The sequence below is a fragment of the Colossoma macropomum genome, unplaced genomic scaffold, assembly GCF_904425465.1.
Source record: "Colossoma macropomum unplaced genomic scaffold, Colossoma_macropomum, whole genome shotgun sequence".
NCBI lineage: Eukaryota > Metazoa > Chordata > Actinopteri > Characiformes > Serrasalmidae > Colossoma > Colossoma macropomum.
This window is the reverse complement of record NW_023494803.1, coordinates 27,757,619-27,785,356: the sequence shown is the minus strand read 5'-3', so window position 1 is coordinate 27,785,356 and position 27,738 is coordinate 27,757,619. Positions and strand designations below refer to the sequence as shown.

The window sequence follows — 27,738 nt, the reverse complement described above, 5'->3', positions numbered from 1 at the left end:
AATGCTGCAGTGGAACAGTGTTTCTTGTTGCTATTGCTGGTGACTAGCTTGGTCTGTTTCTACTTGTCTGAAGTATTATTTCTTGGTTTACAGTTAGTCTAAACACTTGGGGAGAAATGAATATCTGCTGTACCTTTGATTCTTCCTTAATCACATCCATGCTCCATTATGAAGGTCTGTCTTTTTATACTTGAATCTACTGAAAACTTAAAATTTTCCTATAGAACCATCTACTACTACTACTCATCTACTAGTTGTGATCGCAGTATACAAATTATATGACATGATTACACACAAAAAATACGTTCAGATTTGTCTTTTTATTCACTCGACACCTCTTCTAAAATAAAGAGGAAGAACATTGAGGAAAAAACAGATTTTCCTGTTATTCAGAAGCAGAAAACAAACACATTCCTCTGCTCTGTTGGAAAATAACAGATGTAAACATCTTTGGGTTTACCAGAGGCACAACAGGCATGTCTTGCTGAAGCAGGACATGATGAAACGCACTCTGATACAAATAAATAAACATCCTATGTATCCTATATACACACAGCAGATATCCCTGATTAATTTGTCATTACGTATGTGCACTGCGAAGACTGGGAGGTTTTGAGCTAGGCTTGAGGACATGAGGACTTGCAGCTTTAGGCTGCCCAGCGTCTTGAGTCTTTACCCCCAGAGGAGCGAGTTTGGGCATGGGCCGCCAAGACACACTGGCTTGCTCTTTCAAAGAGTTTGCTGCAGGTCCCCCTCCAGCTTTCATCTGCATCAGCGGAGGCGGTGATGGAGCATCATTTTTAACATTGCTTCCAGGGACACTGGCGCTGTCATCATTGGCTCCTGCAGCAACCTCAGATTCTGATGAATTGGGAGGAGAGTCAGACCCGAATATGACTTTTACAAGATCATCTACTTTAGGAGGAATATCATCCATCTCATCCTTTGAGCTGGTTGATGCTATTAGATCCTCATCTAGTCTGAGGAACAAAGGGCTGAGGGAACGCTCATCATCTCTGTCCACACCTGGCTCCTTCTCAGTAGGCAGACCTGTCTCTATACTGCCTGCCTCTGTAAGACTCTCGGCGCCTCCTTGTGGCTGGGAGGGTTCATTGCTTAGCTGCTGATCAAGGTAAACAAGCTCATCAAGCAAGGACATCAGATTTTCTACCTCCGTCTCATTGTTAGCTGCAGCTTTTTCCTCTTCCTTTTGCCTTTTTGTAACATCTGCTGCTCCCTTGACCTTATCATCCTGCTTGAACGCGTCCTCGAGTGACTGTTTGTCTAGTCCCTGTTCCTCTCCTGCAGAAGGGACTTCATTAGAAGAGGTTGTAGGAGGGTTCTGCAGAGCATCCACATGCACAGGGCTGCAGACTGCCTGTGTCTGGACAACAGGTGGAACGTCCGTCTTCTGCAGAACAACTGGTGGTGTGATTAGCAGTTTTTCTGGTGGCACCAAAGAAACTACACTGGAAATTTTGGGGAGGTTTACAGCTTTAACTGAAAAACAGAAAAAATGAAATCTTAAAGATTTATCTTCTTACAAATTGTATTATTAAACCACAGAGGATTCATAATGGTGTATGAGACTGCCTGTATATGCATTAACCTAAGAAGTTATAAAATATGCTTCTATACTCTGAGCAGTTTTTTTTTCACAAATACATCAGTCACTGTCAGGAACTACCTGGAGAGTTGATTTTTAGAGGGCTGCTGGCAAGTGTAAGGACCTGAGGCTGCAAAATGGGAACTGGATTCTCCACTCGTATTGGGTGAGATATAGCAGGAACAGATATTGACACAGCTGCAACCCCTTTTTGGTTCAGATGGAAAAAAAATTGTGAAAAACATTGTTAATGTATGACAAATAAGGCTTTCTTCAAAATGATAATGGAAAAATATGTTATTGAAAAGAATATGTTGTGTATTTTTTGCATCTGCAAGAGTCTATTCAAATGAATTGACATTTGTATCATTACTTTTATAATGATACACATTTTTTATACAAATTTTCCACCCAGAAAATGTCGTGGCGCAACCACACATTAATAAAAATATTGACTCAAAAACTACACTTATTTCAATATTTAATAATATTTTGTGGGTTACTGGGCAATACCCTACTCATTCTGTCCTAAAAGCATGTGAGAATAAAAATCTTTTGTTGGTGGTTGTGCCGCCTGATATTTGAGGACATCAGAATTCACAATTTCTTCTAATGATGCATGTTTATATTTTAATGTTATGATTTCACAGGTTTCAAATATAAAATCATGCCAAGGTATTTTATTTTGAATTTTATATGACTAAATTATCTTTTTCCCGTAATTGACTGAATCTGCATATTTGGAAAGAATAGAACACACAAAGGAGGTATTAAAGAATAATGTGATGTGGTTAAATTTAATAAGTTTTTAAAAATGATTTAATAAGAAAATAATACATTTGGCTAAACAAAAAAAGGCATGTCATGTCATTGACCACTGACCAAATTAATGAGTTTGAGGGCTGACCTGGTGTGGCTGACTGCCTTTCACCTAAAGATGTGATACCAATGGGCTGAAGAGGGTTACTTATAGTAATGATCTGATTACATGGCACCACTGCTTCCACCAGTGGAATTACTTGAGGAACAAATGCTAAAAAAGACACAGGAAACAAGATGTAAGATACATGCAGAATATAAAGCATGAAAACACATAATACAGATAAAACAGCACAAAAAAGGTTTTGTTCACTCGTTACTGAATGCCACATTCAGTGGCATTCAGCTGCAGTGTTTTTTTTAATATAGTCATATCACCTTATAAATATAGTCATCTTAGGAGGCTGCAGAGACAGAAGTAACTGTGATGGTTCAAAATTCTGCAAGTGTCAACCTGAGTTTTGGATTTTATTAAACGTGTACTGCAACTTCCCCGACTAACCTTGCTCTTTAGCTGGAGACCCTGGCAGGGCTTGAGATTTGCTGCGGGAAAGAATGTTGGGCCTTGTTCTCTCCCGTGACAATGAAGCTGGCTTTTCCAGATGTAGTGTGGGTTGTGAAGTTGACAGAGTGTTAAAGCTAGGTGGCTTGGCTGGCTGAGTGGGTTTCAAAATAGTCTCTTTCTCCAAAGAGTCAAGCACTTTTTTCTTAGAACTGAAACTTCCAATGGGCTTGTGTCCTAGACCTTTCTGTTTGGAGATGCTAAGGTCAACTGGTTTCGAGTTAGGGGATAGTTCAGCATGTGTATGCAAGATATCTTTAACTTTGTCCTTGGACTCCAGTTTCTTCTGTTTTGTGATGAGATCCCAATCCATGCTCTTTGGAGCTGGTGGTGTAAGATTCATGTCTTTTGACTTGTCTTGGTTCTCCAGAGATTTCTGTTTTGTAATGATTTCATCCAGCTTCTGAGAGATGGACTCCTCAGTCTTTCCTGTGAAAAAAGAACAGTCCAAGATTAGTCAGTCAGAGCAGAGTCATGCAGAACTGACGTGCGGACACATATCTACATAAGAAAATATACTGTAGTAAACAAAGTTACGTTGAATGGACTACTGATGTTTCCCTAAGGCTGAAGACTAAAGTGATGAAGTATTTGCATTATGCCAGCTGTATTTAGCAAGTGACAAGGGTTTATGAAGAAAAACTGTAGAAGAGAAAATACATGTCAAAAAGAAACAAAAACCTGTAGTACCAGATATTTGGGATGCTAGCTGAAGGTAGTATGCTCTCTTCTTTTTCAGCCTTTTGTGCATATTCACCAACTGATCTCTTTGTTTAATAAGAGCACAGATTTCTTCTCGAGCCTAAAAAAGTAGTAATATGTAGATATATTAGACTTAAAGCAATGACACTTTGGTCATTAAAAATTATCATAAAGCTAGCAGTAGTTTTGTCCAACTAACCAGCGTGAGTATTGTCATTTTGGAGGATTTGCCATCAAGATTTAGTGTCATTCGCATCTTGTGAAAACACTCTCTTAGAGTGCTGCGTCTCTCCATTTCTTGTTTCTTCTTCTTATGCTATAGAAAGAGAAGACACGTAATGTATCTAAAAATTTTGACATGGTTAAAAAGCTCATACAGTCATGCAGATATTGCAGAGGGTGAATAACAGCTGAAGAACTTGACAACCACACATTAAGAATATGACACAGTATTACGGATGTACCAAAAACTCTTTTTCACTCTCCTCTTCTGCTCTTAGATTCTGCTGACCTCTACAGGAAAACAAAATAAAACAGAAAAAGTGTTCATCTCTGATGGCTAAAATAAATGGCAAAAGTTCTATTCATCAGTTCATTCAACATAGTCCAAGTTCAAAGTCTTTAGTGCATTCACATTTCAGATAGATTGAAGTTGTTTCAATGTTCAATGTTTTGAATGTTCCATGATAAAAACTCCGCTAAGTGCTACCAAACAACTACCTATCATTTTCACTTGCACAACAAAAAGTAAAAAAAAATGTATTTAAATTAGCCTAACCTTTCACGCTTCTTCAACACAAGTAGTGCAGTATTCTTTTCATCCTTCTCCTCAAATGTTTCAATATCAACCAGCTCATCATCATCCTTCCCACGCAGATCCTGCATCTCTACAGTCACACTGTCTCGTTTCTGCTCACTCTTCCTTCCATCTTCAGAATCCTGAAAGGGTAAGACCACAGCTCAATGTAAAATAGTTAGCAATTACTAAGAAGATACTACGGTTAAAAAAGCTTTTATATATACACACACACACACACACACACACACACACACACACACACACACAGATTTATGCAATTTGATCCCTTACAGTGTCTATGTAGAGGTCTTCCTGGTCACTGGACTCAGTGAAGTCATTATACATGTCTGAGTCTTCAGTTAATTCTGTGCAGTCTGAATCGATCTCAACTTCTTCCATATCTAGTCCTGCCTCGCCACCCAAGTCAAACCCCAGGGCTTCATCTTCAACATCAGATTCTTCATCTTCCTCAACAGGGCCAAATTCCAGCAACTCTTTTGGGAGTGTGTTTGATGCAGAGGCATTTGCAGGATTTGAGGCATCTGTAGGATCTTCAGGCTTTTCACATGAGGTGCTGGTTCCCTTTGTTTCAAAGGTATAGCAGTGGTCTTCCAGAACCACACTATCAGAAGGCTTTTTTGAACAGCTGGAGGACTGAACATCCTGTTCTGATCCCTCTGTTGGAACACAGCTGACTTTGATGTTGCTGTCTGACTTTTTGAGGTCTTGATTCTGGGATGATAAGGAACTTGGGGCTGTTATCAGTACAATGCCTCCTTTTGCAGGAGCAGCGTTTAAAGTGCTTTGCCTTGTAGATGCTGAAGAGTTTTCTGTGATACTGGCATGTTTTGAATCCTTGATAACACCTGGAGTTACAATTTTTAGAATGTCTTTGGCAGTATTGCTAAGAATTCCTGGGACTATATTCACTGTACCAGGCTGGCTCAACGTGGATTTGAGGTCAGAAAAAGAGACAGCCGGTTTTACAGTCACAGAAGAAGTGACTGTTGTTGTCATACTGAAGGTTGCAGTACTGTGTACTGGGGTCAGATTCTGAGCTTGCAGTAGAGGTGCAGTGGAGGTGGGAGGTATGGATGAAATGACAGGGGAAACAGAGCTGGCATTTTGAGGTTTACTTTGCAGTAGGTGGGGGAAAACGAACAATGGTGGCTGCAAAAGAAAATCGCAGAGAATCAGTCAATTAAAGAAATAATCGAGAAACTGTGAAACTAAAATCACTGATTGCAGAAGTGTTATATGAAGAAAATGTGACCACTGTTTACTCTTTTTAAATTGAATTTCCATGAAAAGTTCTACATTATTATATCACTGACATAAATGTACATAAATTCACAGTGGTGTGAAGTGAAATGCACTATCCTAGAGAAAACTGTCAAGTCAGAATTGATCACAAGAGAGATGTTTAATGCCTCTGAAAGCAACACCAAGGAAGGCTATTACACAAAATGGTTACAAATACACTGTCTGATATCTGAGGTATTGTTTTATGATAGCTTTGAGATAAGATTCTGGTCTAAAATGTATTTTTAGAAAATCTATTCATTGTACATGCAGGCACTGTAAAGCAAACAGGATCTAAAGAAAATATATTCTTTCAGATTTACCACATTTTAGCAGATTTACCACATTTAATCTTTAAACAGAATACAGTCAAACCTCAAATCAAAGCTGAAATTTTTAAATTAGTAATTTTGAATTAACTGAATTCAGCTAATAACTGCCAGCAACAGAATGAGAGACTGTTCTTTCATCCAAACATCTAGGTTTACCTAATATATTTTGAACACTCACTCTGCTTGGGTATGAGAAAGTTGGGATTGAGGGCCCTGAATTGGCTGAGGGGCACCAATTGGACAAGCTGACCACTAGGGTTGCGGTACACGGTGCCTCCATTTGCTGTCTTCAACATCTGAAACACCATCCTCTGGCCTGGGACTGGTGGTTGAGCAGATGTTACAGGCTGCATCAGCCTGACTCCACCACCAGGGGCAGATGCACGTAGGCCAGTAGAACTAAACACAAAGGTCTTCTTTACTGGTGCAATTGATCCAGACACTGGTACTGCTTTAACCACCTGGACAGGTCCATCTAACCAAAAACATGATTGAAAATGCATATTGGAAGCATTTCTATTAGGCCAACAACTGATCATTATACTTCCTGTGTACATAAATTTATAGAAACAAGTGATTAAGACTTGAAATGATTAAGAAAATTAAGAAATTATCCAAGTACTCAATTAACATATGGCCAAAAAAATGTATCTGCAGCTTTGTATATACTTGCATATATGCAATACTTTATTACAAACACCACAATCTCACCTTATATATTAAATTATTTATATAGTGTTTGGTTTTAAATGAAAATAAATAAGGTACAAAAACAAATGGTTGCACGATCCATTGGCTTTAACTATGCATGCATTTATGTTACTTCTCATCATGGAACTTACTCTACTCTACAGCTGAGCAAACTAAAACACCAACAATATGTACAGACATGATTGGACTAACAGTGACCTAATCTTAATATCTTAGAAATCTGCATTAACCTAGTTTACGTTCTTGTATCGTATGCACATATACAGTATGTACTGTAACCAGAGCTGGGCAATATGGCCAAAAATATTATTGCAATATATTTTCCATATATTTTCATATCAATAATTACATGCAACTTTTATTGTACACTGGTAGTATTGCCTGTTTTGGCAGCCAAAAACTGCAAACAATGCTGCTCTGCAGATGACCTCCATGTTCCGAATCATTTCTTAGTCTTTCTTGCTCTCCTTATTTTTAACACTGTAAATAGCTTTCTAATATTGTTGGTCTGTGCTGAGTAAATGGCTTGATGACCTCTCTCTCCAGCAGGTTAAAGTTGCAACTGACCACCTAGTGTGCAAAAGTATGTATTGTTCCAAGTTCCAAGTTGTTGTTTTTTTTTAACGAATTATTCAAGCCTCTGCTGCCAATACTGTATTTATGAACAGAAATGCATAATCATTGTATCAAAAATCTCAAACAAGCAATACTTAATGAGAAAAAATGGCTGGTTTTTACAATTATTTCTACTGATCTATTGCCCAAGACTTACTATAAGAAAAAGTAATTGTCAGCATCTTCTGAAATATGGAGATATTTTCACCATATCCTTCACTTTGGTTGATATCTAATAAGACAATGGGGTATGTAGCACTGGGGACCACAGAGAATGCGTGAAGCCATTAAAGAGAGAACAAAAACACAGGCTTTTTAGCAAATGGGACTTTTTCTATAGTAGCAAAGCTGGAGATACCTGTAGGGCCAGAGGCGGCAGGTGCCCAGGAAGCCATGCTTGCTTTTGAAGGTGTGTTAGAGACAACTGAGACCCCTGTGACCCCAGTCATCAAGGACGAAGGGGGGTTGATAAGATTTTTAATAGAACTCAAACACTGCGGTGCACTAGTGCTGGGCAGCTTTTGCTGCTGGGAGTTCATATGGTTGATGACAACCTGGGTGAAGACCGTTCCCACTGGGGGCTTGGTCACTGTACAAAGGGACAAATTGAAGAGAAGGTTAATTCTCCCCATGAACTTTTCTTTGAAAATTATTTGCCCAAACATATTTCTGTATCACTGCTGTATCACTGTATCGTTGCACTGTATATTATGTACTTATTATGTATGCCACTTGATCCTCCTTTAGACCTGGTGTAGTCTTATTTTCTAAGAAACCTGGACTGACCACTCCTAATGCTGAGGTAATTGTGAAACTCATGAGAGCTGGTTCCATTGAGACTAATTTGTCATGATAAATAAAGTTTTGGCATGATATTACCAGTGATGCTGTATTACTGTAAAATAAGTTTAAACTCTTGAAAAAAGAAAATATCCATTGGAGCATACGGAAAGAAACTGTATTTTTCATGTTAAACATTATCAGTTCGGTCAGTTGGGACTTACCTATGGGCTTGACTGATATGACAGCAGAAGAACGTGTGCCGGTAACAGAAGCTGTTGTGGCCACAGCTCTAGTGATAGTGGTAGAAGTTGTGGGAGTAGTTGTTGAAATGGTGGCTGTGGTTACAGCTTTGGTGGCATTTTGGTTATCCAGGCATACTCTCCCTGTGATGTAAGCAGCCAATCTGTTGGCCGGGTGCAAAGCCCCCATCTGGCCCAATTCTAGCTTGGCTTGTGGGTAAGGTTTTCCATTGACCTATACGGAAAAAAGTAGTGAGTGAGGGTAAAAGAAACATTTAATCATTACATTGTCATTTGCAGAGATGAAAAAGCAGTGTAATGGTAGAGTATGCATACTGTTATCTGCCCTGAAGCACCAGGAGGTTTTTTCTCAGCCTTTAGTAAACCTGCAGGAGTGACTTGAGAAAGAAGAGGGAGACCTTTTACTTCACTCTTCCCTATTGTCTTAATCAACTGGGCTTCCAACTGCTTTATCTTCTCATTCTCCTCCTTCTTTTGATCATTCTTAACAGGCTTGGGCTGAGAGATGGAAACTTTGTATGTGATTGTGGATCCTTCATCCGTCTCTTGGACAGTCGTGGAGATGGGCTGGATGTGGTACTTTCCGACCCAGAAAGGGTGGTTCAGGCGGTCCTGAGCCATATGCTCACAAACCACACGCAGGACAACATTCCTGCTGCCTGCTGTTGCCCACTTGCACTTGGATACAATTTCTAGACGTTTGGTAGGGCCAGACAGAACAGGTGGCCGAAGTTCTCCTTCCTCCATATCTGCAACATGGAAGCCCACAAGACGATTCAGTGATGGTTTTAGAACCAAATAATTTGCAATCAATACAACATTCAGTCTTAAGAGGGCAATCTAGCCTAAAACAAAAGTTTAATATGTAATTTGCTGTTTTATGCAGTGTTCTGTAGTGCAGCATACTCACTCAGTATCTATGTTTGACAGAATTGACAATTTAATATCATTCATGTTTTCATCCATCAGTGTTCTCTTACTACAATACCCAGCATGCATCACACCGATTAATTACACAACCACTGGAAATCCCTGTGGTGGCAAACAGTTCTGACTGCTCGTCTAGCCACTGAACTATAGGCTTAACTACAACCAAGCTAGCATAAATATTCTCTTACCTCGATCACCAAACGAAATCACAACAAGAACAGCAATTCTATCTTTATTCAACATCAAATGGACAACAGAAATTTTCAACCCTTTCAGTCAGTAAAAAGAAACTGAACTGAAATAAGGTATCTAGATAGTCAGGTAATCATTTCTGTCATTTGAGTGATCCATTCTAACCAATGTAAAGATGATCTGAAGACAGTTACCACAGTTATACAGTTGCAAGATATCTGGCTTCCTAGCAGTCACTATAGCCACCTGGCTTCCTTTCTTCTGCATTCACCGGCTAACAGAAAGAAAAAAAGACATTTCTAACAGCCCACCCATGAAAATTAAACCCAAAGCAGTTGTAGTTTTTCCAGACGTTCCTCCCACCTTCAAGAAACACCATTGCAAGGGAAGTCTCCAAGCCTTTTAACCAGAAACTTTTACTCTAGAGACTACTGCGGGAGCACTAAGACCCAAGTGAGCATGCTTACAACAGATGTAGAGATGGTTACATTTTTGGCCAGAGCATACTGACCTTCTAGGGAGTCCTCTGGACCAAGATGTGGATCACCCTGCTTCAAACAATAAAAACTTTATCAGGTACAAGTAATTTATTTTTTTTTCAACAAAATATTTCATATATTTCATATATTTAATACTACCATTTCCATATTAAACTCTCACCTTTTTGCTCTGTTGTCCAGTATGACACTGATTTGTCCTGCAAAATGGCCTCACACGAGCACAACTCTGCTTACCGCCTTTGGTCAACTTCAGCCCTCCATCATTCAACTGGGGAAAAAAAATAAAATAAATAAGATGTAAAATGAGAAATGCTGAATATTCCACAAAAACCTAACCCTTAGTAAAAGCCTCTCCTAAATGGATAAGTGCAATTACTATTATCATGCGTAGCTTAAATTCAAGGTATGACACTTGATTATGAGTATGGGTTATGCTAACACCACCAATGTGTTTTTAGAATGGAATTGAATCTCACCACTTTATTAGGCAAAGGATGGAGAAAATTCTCCAAATCTTGCTGCAGCTCCGGAGATAAGAGTGGAGGACGAAGAGGCCTGGCAGGTGTAGGAATGAAAAGACACTCTGTATCAGCCTCATTTTTCTGATCCCATAGTCTTTTCACCCGTGTGGCTGGCTCAGGTGCTGATTCAGGACCTGACAGAACTGCAGAACAAGGACACAATATGAATTATGAACAATGCCCACTGTTTTTTTTTTTAGAGAAAGTTACAAAATTAGACATAACTTTCCATTTAATACATCCAACTTGATGTAGGTATACTTACTATAGGCTTTCCTCCTCTTTTTTTTCTTTAACATTTCAGTTTCATCTTCATCTGGCTGACCTTGAGCTATAAGATCCTTCTTCGAGTCCTCATCCTTAGAGTGTTTCAACAGGACTACTTTGCGTCGAAGGCAGTCACAGCCAAGCATGCACTGCGGTTTGCCACAGTGGTGCTGGCGCCTCTCCTGAGCCAAGCTAGTACATACACAACCCAGTCTGCAAAAGTCATTGAGGCAAGGTGGAGCACGCCTCCTAATGATGGTAGAAGGGCTGCTTTTTACAGGACTCTGAAATCAGGGACAAAGAGAGACAGAGAGACAAAGAAAGTAGAGAAAGATTGAGAGCAAAAGCGTGAGACAGACCCCAGATCAGTAAGGCTGAAGAAAGCAGCTTCAAAGATGCAAATATTATGGACCAAACTGCTTAACATATACCTCTGCTGTGACAAGGGAGGATAAAGCAATGGCTGCCCGTTCCTCAGTGATGCAAGTACGACGTTTCCCTTCCCAGACAGCACTATCTTCCAAATCCAGGAGTTTAACCAGAGTCTTGGACAGGCCTGTAATGCGTCCTCCAGGGGTACTAGAAGTAGAGTCCTGGCCTACAGTTGCCATCGACATACTATTCACAACAGGCTTTCCATCAGGTAGTGAAGATGCTTGTGAGGTCTTGGATCCTTTCCTGGTCTTAATTTTAGCAGATGTTTTGCTTGGGCATACGCTACAAGGAGCTGATGGCTCACTGTATACAGGTTTTGAAGCACCAGATTTGGCAAATTTCTTCGAGGAGTTTTCTTCTACCTTGGGGCCTTCTTTGCTGGATGTACTTGATGGCTTGTCTGTGCTGGAGGCTGTTTTTGCTGCAACATATTTGGATTTCTTTGATCCATTTTCCCCTAACTTGGCAATCTCTTTGCTTTTAGATGACAGGGTAAATTTTCTTGATGCCAAGGAAGGTTTAAGGGATGCTGTTGTGGATGGAGGTGCCTGCTTTTTTAACACGCTGTCCAGAGTACGAACATAGCTTGTGCTTTTAGTGGGCAGCTGGTAGGCCACAGGAGTGACAGCTGCCTGGGAGAAGCTGGCAGCTCGTTCATCAATGAGCTTGCCTTCACTTTCCAGATACTCGTCAAGCATGTCACTGCAGAAGGCAGAAAGATTCTTTTGCCCTGCATCTGAGCTGGTACCTACTGAGCACAATACATAACCTGAGATTATTTACTTACTCAAGTAAGTCATTTAAACAGTTTTGATAGGCTTAGAGGGTAGTTACAAATCAATTACCAGCTAGTAAATTAACATCAGTTCTAACAAGATAAAAAAAAACACACCTCCAGGAAGAGTTGAAGAGCTTGAAGTGGTAAATTTATCTCTCCAGCCTTTGATTTTAGTGAAGTCAGTTGTTTTCCCTGTCCTAGACACAAACTGGACTGGAAAGCCCAAGAATAATGATAAGCATAAGCACTGACATATTTGTATGATATATAGGCTGATAACTAAAGAAGGCATTTCACTGTTTTGTTACTCACCCTGTGATGAGGTTGAACTCCCAGAGCTTTCCCCAGGTAAGACGACAGGTGGAGGAATAGGTAAGCACACACCCAGATACTGCAGATCAATGGCCAGAGTAAGATCCAACAGGTTCAACTTCAGGCCAACTGTAAACATAATATGCACTTAAAAAAATGCAAGTAATATATCAATATTATCACTTTATTTAAGTGGGAGTTTGTGATCTTAGTGAAGTTTATTTTCATCATTTCCATCATTTTAAAAATTTGAATGCTACAAACAATCAAGTATAATGTATATCATCTTGACAGCTTCTAAGCAACTGGTTTGCATATGGAAAACTTTTGAATTCTAATGGCAGTTTTAAATTTGTCCCTACAAAAATTCACAACCCTTAAATTCTCAGAGAACTATTCCTGTACCCCATAAAATCATATCTACAATCAATTCTTGACTAATGATGAAACGGTTGCCACTTTCATGGTAAACCACTGCAAAATTCCAGATAGTATTATCGTCTCACAGTTTCATTGTCATTAAAACTGTGGTCAACTACTGCGCTTTGAAAAACTCCCATTAAATAATGTTCAGCATTAACCAATGTTAGCAACAGTCTTCCAGATGCAGGTGTGCAGGGGCAGCACATGGCGGAAACCAGTGACAGTGCTCCAGAGAATTTTTTGGCCTTCTGAGAAGACCAAGTCTGACGTGTGGTTGTATTTTTTTTTTTTAAGCGTGCAGAGGGAAACTTTGACTGAGGATGGTTACCCTGTCTGCAGAACATGCAGAAAGAAAACTGCTGTGAAAGGGGGGCAAAAGTTAAAATCTTATAATTTATCTCGTGACCTCCACCTTCACTTTATAGTGAATGTGTTCCGACAAATTGTGTTTTCTTGTCGAAATGTCCTACTGTAGTGCATATTTATAGGTAGCTCCACACATATAACTCCAGGTAGGATATTTTGATAGCTTAAGTCACTTTAATCTAAAAACCTACCAGCATTAAAACTACAAATCTGAAGTCAGATTCTTATTTGAGTTTTTTCCTTTCCACCTTAAATGGTGCCACAGTTATTATAATGCCTCAGGTGCCCGAATGTAACTGCTGCGCTATTTAAGGCAGAACAGGAAAATTTGAACAAGAAACTGGCGAATAGAAAGCCAACTTCAGCCTCGTAATAAAACTGCAAGTAGTGTGTGATAGTCTAAATGTGCTTATCAAAAAGTTTACGAGCATTAAAAAAATAATTAGAATATTTTGTAGTAGTAACGTTAAGCAGAGTCTTTACTAAATTAACATTAAAAATGCAACAAAAGAACGCGGTCATGTTTAAACCGTTTGAACCTTTCATGGCCACATGGTGCCACCTTTAATACTGCTGCACATTTAATATGGTTTTCATATATGTTTACATAGAGTATTGGTTATATTATTATTTTAATGTTCATGCAAACGAAAAGTACATAGTTTTAAAAATTTAATAATTTTATTTGTGGTTTTCAATATAAAATTGCTGAAATAATTTCAGTTTGTATACAAGTTGTTTTTAAACACTTTCAGCATATTTTAACAGTACCGTGATAATACTGATAACTGTGATCATTTTGGTCACCATAATCATGATATTAAATTTTCATACTGTTTCATCTCTACTTTAGACTTTTCCGTAGCCTTCTTCTCCTTAAAATAATGTTGCATACATAGGCTAGCTGGCCAAGACAAACCTAGCCTCCCTTACAACAAGAGGACAACACAAAGCATCTAGAAGTCCTACATGGTTCACCTGAGATGGAACCATGCCTTAAATTAAAGCTTATGGTCAGAATGACTTCAAAGTCATCATCGCATTTCAAATGTTAATTTGTTACACAAGAAAATTCTATCTTGTACCTGCTTGCAGCACTGGGTGGATGACCTGTCTGTGCTTCATAATTTTTAAGTCACGTAGAAGGTCCTTCTCAAGTGCATCAATTCTTTCTTGAGTATTTTGAGGATCTTCATCTGTTTCATAAAATAAGAAAGAAAATACAGCTGAACATCAAAAATACAGAAAGATAGGGAATTACTGTATGGTGAAACAAAAGACAATGCTTTTGTTATTTACCATTTATGTTTTCTGTGGATTTCTGTGAAGTTTCTTCTTTAGCTTCATCCCCAAGATGAATTTCAAGAGCTTTCTGTTCACAAGTTAAAAATCATAAGCACTGGTATGAGGCAACATTAGTTGATTACAAAAAAAATAAAGTGGAACTAAGAATACTCCAAGTTACCTTTGACATGAATGAAACAAACAACTGGCCCTCCACATCCTCGAGGTTGGGCTGCAATGGGACAGGTACGGGGCCTTCAGTAACCTCTGCATCCTCACTCAGCTTTAATTTTTCCACCTTTCTTGGGTTTCACCTTGGTCTTCCTGGTTGTACTCTCTTGTAAGGACTGATCGGTTTCCGTTGGAATACAAGGGTCAGGGGCAAGTGAACAGGTCACCTCGCTACTGACACTCTCAGTTGTTGGCTCTGATTCTCCAGTACGTGATGGTTTAGTGAAAAAAATGCTACGGGGCAAAGAGTCAAATGAGTCCACAAGGGGTCTTGGTCTATCAAATAACAGACCAGATGGAAACGGGTCAAGTGACTTTCTAGGAGGTATTGGTCGATCAGAAAACAGTCCTGGTGGAAATGGGTCAGGTGATGAAGGAGCAGGGCTTGGTAGAGAGAACTCCGTGGATGGTGGAGATGATGGTGAAAATGGGATGTCATCGTCATCTGACAAAGGGGATTGATAAGGAGCCTCAGGAACAAATTCAGCACATGGGTCTGTACAGGAGTCCAAGTCCGTTTCAGCGGTAACAACATTACTATAAACAAGTTCATCTTTTGGACTGTCAGATATTGTAACAGGAAATGTCTTAGGACGAGAGCTGGAAGAAATGGCACTGGGAGCATCAGCATTTGAGACAACATTATTGTCAGGTGTAGTTACTGAAAGAAAGCTGTTGGGTACAGTATTATCTGAAAATGCAGACAAAGTGACAGGTGCATCCTGTTGCTTGGACACAAGCATAGTCTCAGAAACAGCAACTGCTGTGGGGGTAGTGACAATACTAGTGTCAGAATCTAGTGTTGAGGCAGCTTTATGTTCAGCAAGAACAGGGTCAGGATTTTGGGCAGGGTCAACTAGGGGAGGAGAAGGCTTCAAAGGTGAAGGCATGTCTGGTAATGTGGGGGATGTAATCAGTGATGTAGAGGATGATGTAGCGGGTAATAACGACAAGCATGGAGATACTATGGCGTTAGACACAGTGCATGTTAAAATGGATGAGGTGACTGTTTCTGAAATTACAGACGCTACTGGTTGTGCATTTGATTGTGTGGTAAGAGAGGGGCTAAAGGATTCTGTAGTGGGAGGTACGTTTTCAGCAACTGAGATTTTACAGGATTTATCTGTGTGTGAAGGTGAACCAGAAGTTTCACATTTTGACTTCGGTCTGGTGGGTCTTGTTTTTGACTTCAACTGCTGTAGAAATAGGGCAAGAAGAGGTAAAGGTACAGGCTCAGCCCGCTTCTTCTTTACTTCTCCTCTACAGTCAGGAGGTTTGACTAAAGACTGTGAAGTGTCCCTACCATCTGTTTTTGTGGCTGTTTCACTCAATGCTGTGTCCACCCTTTCATTTATGGATGTATCTGAAATAACTATACCAGAGGAGTTCATTTGCATGTTTGTATTTTTTATGGTGGATGAGTTCGTGGCTATTGAGATTGATACTGTATTGGCACTTTTTGGCCCTTCTGCGTCAACAATATTTCTGACATCAACAGTTCCACTTCCTTTCTTTGGCTTCTTTTCGGTTTCCATTTCCTCCTTGTTTATAGCTGTGACTGAAACGTTTTCCATTTTGCAGTCCTTGGATGCAGCATCTTTCTTTTGCTTTCCTGCAGGCAGAGTGCAAGAGCTGCTGGCCATCTGCTGGTCACTGCCATCATGAAGCTTCTCAAGGGATATTCTCTTTACCTTAACATGAGCACCCTTAATCAACTCAGACAGCCCCTCTGGCCATGGGCGCTTCTTGCTGTTGAGATAATAAAAATACAGGTCTCTAAATTAAAACAACTTGAACAAATGTAATAAAATCCATACAAATACAAAGCTATATCAATTTCTTTTTAAGTAGCCAGCTTGATGTTTCTAACAAACAAAACAAGTTCATCAAAACAATAACTAACCAATCTACTATGTCAGACACTTGCCTGACTTGACTGAATTCAGATATGAAAGTATGTTATAACTCATTGGACTAATATTGCCTGGTATTAAGGTAAATATTCAAACTATTTTTTTTTCTCCCCAATTTAGTCGTCTCCAATTCCACCCGCTAGTTAGGACTCCCCCAATCACACAATGCTATCAACGCTAGGAGGGTGAAGGCTAACACAGGCTTCCTCAGAGACCTGTGAAGCCAACCACCGCTTCTTTTTGAACTGCCCTCACGCAACGTCACTGGACAGCCAAACGCGGGAGGGGAAGAGGGGGAGAGAGTGAGAGGGAGAGAAGGGAGAACATGGCGGAATGTAGTGACAGAGATTCAGAGATATTTCAGCCTTCTAAGAAGACCAAGTCTGACGTTTGGTCATGTTTTGGGTTTTATAAGGATGCAGAAGGAAAGTTAATTGAAGATGACCATCCTGTCTGCAGAACAGGCTGAAAGAAAAAAGCGGCGAAAGGGGGCAACACATCCAACCTTACGAGTCATCTTCACGACCACCACCCGCTAGTTTTTAGAGAATGCAAGGTTAACTTCAACGTAGAAGTCCGTGGGGACTTCGAAACAGAAGAAATGTCACAGTTTGTGTGGTTTAACTTATGCTTATGGTTCATTAATAATAAAAAAAAAAAAATAAAACGGTGAATCAACTGTGAATCAAAACTAAAGCTTTTAACACGTATTTCTGTGGAGCAGAGTCTCCAAAATGAGCTCTGAGTTAACAGTCACACAAGCTCTGGAATGAGATGCTGCAAAAGTTCAATCTGCACAGCTCCCCTTTCTCGTCTCGCTTGCAGTGTTTACTGTCTGAGAGGAGGATAAAACCTCTCAAACACGTCTCAAATCACTCAATGTCCCCTACAGAGGGCGCTACTTTTCAAACAAACACGATCATCATAACAAGCAACTGAGTTATAAATAGGGAATTTGTAACCTATTGTTAATATATTGATATTGTGAACATTTCATGCACTCTTTGGGTGAAGGATCTGCTACTTCATTATCCATGAAGTGCACTACATAGGGAAGACAGTGTGCTTTGAGACGGGACCTTGTGCGAGTAAACGCTGTGTGCTGCTTTTAGGAAAAGCAGTTTCAGAGATTAAACTTTAGGAGTGTTTCTGCCGCAGCTCAGATGTATGTCAATTTTAAGCTATGTTTTAGTTTTAAAATGCTTTTAGAGAAGCAGCTCCACAGGTGAAGACACGCTGTGTGAGTTCTACACTGTCTGCAGCTCACAGCACAGTCACGCAATTCCTCTGTGATTTTGGCTGTTTTTCCTGGTGCACTGTATTGATTAGGGGTAAAGCGCCACAACGGCACAATAATGCTGCAACTGCAGTTCGGACAGAAATCCCCCGAGTGCAGCACTTCTTAGAAGTAGTAATTTTCCATTAAGACCCACCTCAGAGTTGGTCCAGATTTAATTCTCTATGCAGGGAAATCCCTAGTTATTGTGATTAATATTAATAATAATAAAATAATTACAACAGTAATAATAATAGTAATAACAGTAATAATAACAGTAATGATAATAATAACAATAACATCAGTAATAATAATAATACATTTGCTATTCTTTTGTTTACAGAGTATTACAAGTATTGTAAGTAATACAAAAGTAATACTACAAATGTATTGACTATTTTTTAATGTTTATACAAACAAAAACGCTGGGACAAGCGGCAGCAGTAATGCGGTCGCTGTACCGGACTGTAGTGGTGAAGAGGGAGCTGAGCCGTAAGGCGAAGCTCTCTGTTTACCGATCGGTCTACATCCCGACCCTCACCTATGGTCATGAGCTGTGGGTAATGACCGAAAGAATGAGATCGCGGATACAAGCGGCAGAAATGAGCTTTCTTCGCAGGGTGGCGGGCTACACTCTATTTGATAGGGTGAGGAGCTCGGCCATCCGGGAGGAGCTCGGAGTAGAGCCGCTACTCCTCCGCATTGAGAGGAGCCAGCTGAGGTGGTTCGGGCATCTGATCCGGATGCCCCCGGGACGCCTCCCGGTGGGGGTGTACCAGGCACGGCCTACCGGAATAAGACCCCGGGGTCGTCCTAGGACCCGCTGGAGGGATTATATCTCCAAGTTGGCCTGGGAGCGGCTTGGGGTCCCCGGGAATGAGCTGGAGGAAGTTGCGGGGGACAGGGTCACCTGGGATTCTCTGCTCTCCCAACTGCTACCGCGACCCTATCTGGACTAAGCGGTTAACGATGATGATGATGATGATGATGACAAACAAAAAGTGCATACTGCTGCCAATTCTATTTGTGTTAATATAAGATTTGGTGAAATGAATTTCTGTTTATGTATCAGTATTTATTTATTTATTTATTTATTTATTTTACTTTTCAACACGTTTGAACAACATCGCGATAATATCGATAATCGTGATAATTTTGGTCATGATAATCGTGATATGAAATTGTAATATCGTTTCATCTCTAGTACAGACACAATTTTATTTCTTTAAAATTAAATATTTTTAACTGAAAGTAGATTATCATACACTAACTGCTCAAAGACTCTATATAGAAAAACACAATGATTAATACAGAAGTGAGAATGTCTTTTTTTTAAGTCAGTTGCTTAGTCAGACAGATAGTGGGTGCCAGAGCAGTGCAATCTGTAGTTAAAACTCTGAAGGGGGATCACTAATTACTTTTACACTGCCGTGCTAATGTAACTGAATGAAACATGACAAAATTGTAAACATTTCACACTTAGCAAACGCGCTTCTCTCGAGTGACTTCTAGTGGTTTGTGAGTGTAGCATTAGGAGTTTTGCTCAAGGATTTGAAGTTGTGGCTTTCCTGCCTGGACAGACAATCAAACTTCCAATCATCTGGGACTGGGTCTGGTATAGACTTTGGCATTATTGATTATCCACTACACTATCCATTTCAGTGAGTTTAAGAAGCAGAAAAACATCCATCACTAATAACTATGCGTGAGTGTGTGCCAGAACACAAGTTATGATTAGCTGTATCAGTTATCATCACCTTTAATTCTAGTATTAGATGAACAGTAGAAATAAAATCTATAGAACGTTAAAGCAACCATACGCAGGACATGCCCAGCATAGCCTTCAGGGTTGGTTATTCCAACATGGATTACACATAGTCTTGGACTAAACTGCAGTGTCAGTGGTGAATCACTCTTTTTAGGCTAGGATTAGGTGGAATCTGGGAACCCATCCCTAAAAGATTAGCATATAACAAGCGATAAAAGACAAAAATATTGAGAACTAATGCTCTGAAAACAATTAAAATGCTTACCTTGAAGTTTTCTCAAGCTCAGCATTTACGGGAGCATCACCGTTAACTGCTTTTAGGTTCTCATCGTTTGGGGCAGGCAGAGATTGTACTTTGAGGACTTTTTCGGCAGCACTCCTCTTGGCAAACAAGGTCTTGAGATTATTCAGGGTTGTAGTCTCTCTGCTGGGTTTAACTTCACTATCCACGGTTTCAGTGGAAAGTCCGGTTTTGGGCTTGCAGGATCGGGAGTTGGTAGCATCATCTCTAAAACCCTTTGCAAAAGGGTTGTAATCAATTTTAAGCTGGGTGATGCATAGATTCTGGTAAGCTGTGACAGCAAAGAATTCTGTCTGAGGAAAACTAAAGGTTACAACATCAGGTCCATTTAGTTGAACTACATCTGTGGCCTTATCTGCAGGTATAATGTGAAGACGGGGAAGGTATCGGTGCATAGAGTTTATAACAATATGGCCCTCTTGGTCCGAAGGGTTGTTGGTGAGCTTCAGTTTGTAGAAGGAAACAGGGTTTTGCATCCAATCAAGGCCAGTAGCAGGGGACTCAGGGTGTACAAAGGAGCTCAAAATATGTGGATCACCTTTCCCGTTTGTCTCCCAACGTCTGTCACTCCACTTGTACCGGTGGTTATCTACTGGATGCATATCCATTACTAATGTGTACCGCTGGAAAGGCTCCAACCCAGAAATGCGGAAGCGGCAACAAGGGAACATTCTACGACCTTGCTTAGTTAGGATCATCTCAGTCTGACATCTATAAAACTCATTCCACATATTATTGTTGTCCAAAGTGACAGTAATGCCTTTACATGTACTCTCTGCTGGCAAATTCCATAGTTGGTTACTGCTGTTTGCGCCTGCCATAGCTGACAAGGACATGGACGTTAATTTCTGAAAGCCAACAGCGGATGTCCTCAAAGGACTGGCTTCCTTAGTAGCCAACAGAGCTCCTTCGTCCTGACCTCCGCCTCCAGGATGTAACGGTTTGAGGACAACAAAAAGGGAACGAGCAGAAGAAGCCTGAGGTGCAGATGTGGTCATGCCCTCCTGGTGAATCACCATTATGGCCTGCTTTTCTGTGATGGCCATTGGAGTGAAGGAGTCATCTGAAGAGCTTCTGACTCCTTTACCTCAGGCTATGTCTGGTCATTCAACATCCTTCATCAGAAACGGAAAAAAAAAAAGTTTGATCAAAAAATGTTTGTGCACGGTCATTTCAAAACATCATCACCATGTTTAGCTACAGCACATTCCAGAATTATTCCTGAATTGACACTAGGAAAGCAAATGAGAAAGACTAAATCTGATATTTGTTGTATATCGGATTACACTAATGAGCTAAACCAAGTCGTTCAGTAAGATAAGATTACTCAAATACCCAAAATCTTTATATAAACATTTCTCTCAAAAACATCACAATCATTAATGACAAAACTTACGTTTTCCCAAAAAGGGTTATTGACCGCTGCTAACTGCTATTCATTGATTACTGTATCTCATTAGATTGCTGTAACGAAATATAGAATGCTAGTCTCCAAAACAAAACAAGATGAGCAACATGCTTTTGATACACTGTGTACCCTCCCTATGCCCAGACAACAGGACTAATCTTCTCTTATAACTGTGGATGAGATGGGAAAACACGTAAAGGGATGCGAGACTGTTCCTCCATACAAGCTCTCTCCACAGTTCTTCGTTCTTGCTTGTGGTGTCTCCTCTTCAGACTCCACAGGTTTTCAATGGCATTTGAGACGGCCACTTCAGAAGCTTAATTTTTGTAGTAAACTATATTTTTGTGGATTTGAAAATATGTTTCTGAATATTTAGAACCAAGACCCAGTTGTAGCCAGATTTTTTAACCTACAGTCTGAAATCATGCATCCAAACAAGATTCCCAGGGCCTTTAGAAGAAAAACAACCTGCAGCATCACAGATCCACCACCATACTTCACCATGGGGGTTAGGTCCTCATCTGCACAACCTTGCCTATTTATACCAAATCAGCCTCTTTTCATGTCTGACCACAGAATGCAGTTTTACTCAAAGCTGCAAAGTTCCGGGAAGGATTAGGAAACTTATGTCACTTGATGACCAGAGAGCCTTTCAAATATTTGTTAAATATGTGGTGGTGGCATCATATTGTAGTTTGGGACCCCACAACGCAACCAACTTCCAGAACTATCTAACTATGAGCCTTGTCTCTCTGGACACATCTTCCTCACTGCATATGTGATTTCTTACAAGCACATTCACCACAGTTCCAGTTTTTAAAAACTTTTAATGACTGCAACAACATTGGAGATTTTTAATAGCCACTGCCTTTTGTCTCATGTCTGATTTTCCAAATGCTGAAGTATATTAAGCAACATCAATATTTATACCACAGTGAAACATAACATCACGTATTTATATCTTATTTACAGTGTAAGCTGAAGACAAAAAAAGAGTAGGACAGAGACAACATAAAGGTGGTGAATGTAGCTTTTTTTTCTTGAAGTGGTTGCGCACGGTCATTTTGTACAGTTAATGTCTTTTCACAGAACTAAGGTCTGGGCCACGATCTGCACATGGCCACTGATATTCACTGAAATTAAAATTTATATAGCATCGTACTTAGAACATTTAGTCTAATGACACTGAACAATTTAGCTGAACTATTTTATTAATTTTGAATTTTGATTTAACTCTAGGGTCTACTTAGTTTTTGCATTGCCTACAAACTTCATAATGATTTTTAAAATTATTTTATATGAGTGAGTACAAACTCTTACATTAGACAATGACAATCACACCATGAAACAATATCTAAGTTTCAAAGAACTATCGTCTGCTGCTTTTCAATTAACGCTCTGCTGGATACTGTGAGGGAAAAGTTTAAGCAAAAAAAGTTAATGCAGAATTAACTAAGCCAAAGTGTGTATCACTCAGCAATTGGCTCCTATACATTAAATCAAAGTCACATGCTTTTACTTGCAAATGAGCTAGTGAACTCTCATATTTAAATCTCTAGCTTTACTCTATGTCACTTAAGCTTCTTCACATTGTCTAGCTAGCAATAAGGACTTGCGTAATTAGTTTGAGTACCTCATATACCAAAGTAAAAGAATACCAGGGTTTTCCTTGCATACAGAATCAGAAGGCGGCCGCCTCTAGCTCTGAACAAAACTCTGACAGGTGTCTTCATGGAAAACTATTTTCTAACAAGCACTGCATTCAGTGGATTTCTGTCACTTGAAACTGCAACTGTGGCATTATGCCATGTGGTGGCGCTGTACCATACTCAGCACAGTGCACCAGGAAAAGGCACTGCCAAAACTGGAGCAGCAGTAAAAGCATGGCTGTAACTAGCTATGAGGACACCGAGGTCGAGACCTTGGTAGTTTCAAAGACTCAGAAGGGATGTTTCATGTATCTTCATGCATGATTTTTGATGTGGAAACATCCCTTACAAGTTTACCCAATCCAATAGGGAAACAATAACTACTATGCTGCATTTATTTTTGTTTTCTGCGAGCATTGTCTCTGTATTATGGTCAGTCATACCATTATGCTCTAAGCCACGCTCCACCTTATTTTCTCAGCTCTCCAATCACTGCTTAGCAACCGTTGTTCTTTGCAACTGCATCAAGCTGGTTCGTTATCAGCGCCCGCCATGTTTGAATTAGCATAAGGACACTGAGATCCTCGGGAAACAGCGACGAGACTACACAATCAGCAGCTGTGGTTTGGCCATAGACTGAAGTGCTCAATGTGTTTATCTCTGTACGAGTTGCCATTCTAATGCTATCCAGAGCAACTCTTGACTTCTTGAGATGAAACGCTCCAGGTATGCAGCACACATAACACAGTCTAACATACAACATAGCTATGATAAAAATGTGAGAGATTATGAGGGTAACTAACAGATTATGACTGTAAAATGCTGACCCTTTAACTTTATTTTTTTATATTTAGACCACTAGTAACACTGCACATAATCAATGTGCTTTAGTCGAGTTCCAGTAGCTGCTTAGTTTAGGCTACAGGCTCCGTAATTGCTGTATTAGCTATTAAAGGAGAAATTAATGGCTGTTCAACGTTGTATTGTGTTACCCACTCATGACACACTACAGTAAGCATATTCAGCAGATACATTTGGCTGCATTTTGCCTGGTTAACTGTATGAGTATCTTCCTTCCCATTTGCTGGGGTTCAGTAGAGACAGAATTTTATAAAATATTTTAATGTATGCCTAATTTGTGAGGACAGAGAACAAGAGAGCAAAAGAGACAGAAACTGAGATGAAATGCAACACAATTAGTTAAACTAACACTGGAATTAGTATGGAAAGATTTCAGCATGTATTTATGTATTGAAAATAACATGTTAAATGATTTAATTAAATAAAATGATTCAATTAAATAAAATCAATCAGGGTAGTGAGTTTATGTAACAGTAATAGCAGTTTATGTAAGACGGGAGAGATGGAAAAAGAACAAACGAAAGGAAAACACAATCACTGATGGGTTAAAAAAGGAGCAATGATTTGGTTTAAAAATCTAAAAGAAAAACCGAACTGGTGTAGTACACATACTTGGCAGTTATTTTAGTCACTGCTAGATGTAGGTCATTTTTGCACAAAATGGACCTCAATAAAAATGTTATCCTAGTTCAGCCCTGGGTAAGTTAAAAAATACTAATCTAAAACAGTTGTTTAAAATGATGTTTTTGAATACTTTGTTGTTCCATAATTATCAGAACTCCTAAAATGCGCAGCTTGTAAAAAGTGTTTTCTTAAGCCAGTTGAAAACATGATACATGTGTACTTGTGTGCGCATAATCAGGAAAGTACTAATTCCGCCTCATTTTGAGCCAAGAAAAACTCTAAATACATATTAACTATTAGTAATTTAGATTAAAGCAAATGGCAGAAATCATAAACGTTAACATGTTTTTCTCATAATGGGCATTTTTTTTAATTCACACTGATCTAGGAATGGTAACCACTGACTCGTCAACGATATAAACTAATCACAGTACATGGGTGGTCATTTGATGCTGTAACAGTAATGACATTTATCTCAGTGTAAGACGATAAACTGCACTGCAATACAGCAACTATTACACAAAATAACTGTGATCGCTAAATTAACATCTGAAACAGTTCCTAGGGAGTAAGCTTATAATTTAAAAACAAAATGTACATTCAGAAAAAAATGATAAAAAGGTCCACTTTTTCAAACAAAAACTTCTAAGATTGAAAAAAATCTAAGATTAAGTTTACATTGTCAGTTTGGTTTAAACTCAAAAACGTTTTAATAAATGTCATTTGCTATGGGGGGAAACTAACTGGGGTAAAAAATGAATCTATTACACTGTAATTATATGCTACTTTAAAACCTCACATAAAATGTTTTCTTTTTTATATTTTATTTTAATTCTGTATTTAGGCCTACTACAGTTTTTTTGCTTCAACCTGGGTCTCTATTAAAAGTTATAAGTGTGTACTATGGAAGTAAGAAAAGTTGAGTCTAGTGGACACCTAGCTGGACTTTGTGTCCAGACTTCCACTAACCATTAAAAACAAAGAAAAAAAACAAAGAAAAAACATCGGTGCTTGTTTACTAATGCAAACTATACTTACACCATATTGTGTTGTACTGTGTGCTTTCTGAATGCTCATAAAATACATGTACACGTATTACATTACATGTGAAAAATACAGTTGCTTGAATATTAGATTTACATATATCCTGCATAACAGGGGTGTATAAAATGTGTACATTTTGGAACAATACAAATCAAATAAAATTGATTAACAATAAATAATATTCTTTTTCATAAACAATACAGTTGGGAGACAATTTTAGGCATAAGGGGGTGCTGTAGTTCCAACTACAAGGGGCTACCAAGCATAGTGGCAAACTTGTTGACCTTGTCAAACTTAAAACCAGCCACACTTGAACGTTAAGAGAATCTCGTTTTTGGCCACCAATGGCAGATTCCTGACGGTGGCTTTTAGCTGTGGACACTTATTATTAGCACTTATGGAAGTCGGGAATTAGGGCAGTTTAGATTTGCTTTTGGGTGCGTTTTGCCACACAGGATTGGGGAACATTTAACAGGGCATTAATTTGAGGAACATTCAGATACCCCTAAACAAACAGACTGTTTCTCGATCTTCACAAACACTAAAATCAGCCGTCAATTAGAGTGATAAACTGAGCTGACTTTGAAAACAGCTGTATCCCAACTCTACTGAAGATTATAGTTAAATGGCCGACACAACTCCGATTCAGATCCAGACTGGAGCAGCGTCGCCATGTTTGTGGTTTCCCGCGGATTTAGTTGGCGGCTGTCGTACTGTTTGTTTTTTTCTCGAGGTCCACAGATCCTTACGCAGCGTTAAAACGCTTCTTGTGAATTTTAGCGCGATGTTGGACTTAGCGGTCGGATGTTTTCCCTCATATGCTGGAATATAACCGGCTTCAAAGTCAAAGTCCGCATTGACCAAATTTGACTCAATTAGCTACGGTGTCATTTCACATCGCGGACGACGACGGACAGCAGTAAAATCGATGTAAAATCATTAAACGAGCATCCGTCCTTTAAATGGCGGAGTTCACTCCTGTTCATGTTATTGTTGGTCTACACCGCTCTGAGTTCTTGGGAGAGCGTTAACGTTAGCCATCTTCACCCCGAGGCCTACAAGAAAACAGGCCAACAAAACACTACTCACTGCCTACATGCGCCCTTTTTACTCAACTATATGATATTTTTACCTGTCATTATTAATTCTCCGCCGCTTCTGAGCTCCTACAGTGGAGCAGGCATAGTATAACTGGCGTTCCACAAAGAAAATAACAAAGTTTCAAATCACCTCTGAATCAGGGGACGTCGAGTTAATGTCGCCGACGTCGCTACCTCGACAAGGCCGGAGGAACGTGCACACCGAGCAGCGCCGAATGGTGGCTGAATCGGAAAGCGAGCAAAAGGTGGGCTGGAATCTGAGCACGTGGGTTTATTCCTCAGTAAGTGCACGATTACGCGCCCGTTTCGAAGTGTTACCTCTTATACGCAACGCGCACCGCTCCTCCTGTACGCGGTTATGTCGTCCCTTTTTTATTGCGCTTCAACTATCATACCGTGCGTCTCACCCTCTAAACTGTGCGTGCATGCTGTGACGCACGACGTCAAGGCTCGAACGGAGCAGGGCGCGTGCACGCAGCGTGTTCGCGCGCGACCACGTGGGCGAAGACAAGAACTGCGCATGCGCTTACTTAACACTTCGCTTCTGCCTGCGCGCTCACTGGTCCAGGTCTGTATAGGCACCATTTTTGTCTGCAAGAAAGCGTTTTATATGGACTGAATATCAGCGGTTTGCCCTCAAAGTCAGTGGGAAACACGTCGACCGAGGAAACTGAGAGATAATCATTGACGGAGCGTCGTGGATATACGTACCAACATTTGTTCAGTCATTTCCGCTGTATTTTTGCATCTCTGACTCTTTTTTGGCACAAAATACCATTTAAGTGGCATGTAGAGAGCTATAGCGTTAGGTCTGGCATGTAGAGAGCTATAGCGTTAGGTCTGGCATGTAGAGAGCTATAGCGTGAGTCAGATTGCGCTGTTGATGATGCGGCGGGCAGAAATCTAACCTGTTCTGTTATGACTCGATTTCACGTTTTCGAACAACGATGGGTGAAGGGCATCACCTACTACAGCGTAATCCTGTCAAGCCCAAGCGAACTGTTCCCAAACGTGAAATTGGGCTGTTTTAGCCTTGGCTAGGCAGGTGAATGGGGAAAAAAATA

The 27,738-nt window shown here is 39.8% G+C and overlaps 1 protein-coding gene across 1 annotated transcript; it reads right to left on the bottom strand.

Moving 5' to 3' along the window:
* Window positions 1-310: 310 nt before the first annotated feature.
* mgaa (MAX dimerization protein MGA a) lies at window positions 311-27,101 on the bottom strand. The gene is given in 27 exon segments (XM_036592628.1): window positions 311-1,500; window positions 1,688-1,813; window positions 2,514-2,639; window positions 2,928-3,416; window positions 3,678-3,789; window positions 3,889-4,005; window positions 4,154-4,202; window positions 4,468-4,628; window positions 4,780-5,658; window positions 5,823-5,878; window positions 6,301-6,597; window positions 7,807-8,037; window positions 8,453-8,705; window positions 8,807-9,240; window positions 10,125-10,164; window positions 10,274-10,381; window positions 10,590-10,777; window positions 10,900-11,185; window positions 11,333-12,084; window positions 12,229-12,327; window positions 12,427-12,555; window positions 14,301-14,411; window positions 14,515-14,587; window positions 14,681-14,791; window positions 14,793-16,479; window positions 19,953-21,103; window positions 26,805-27,101. Coding segments are annotated over 26 exon segments (8,916 nt in total). The 5' UTR covers window positions 21,035-21,103; window positions 26,805-27,101; the 3' UTR covers window positions 311-580.
* Window positions 27,102-27,738: the final 637 nt, after the last annotated feature.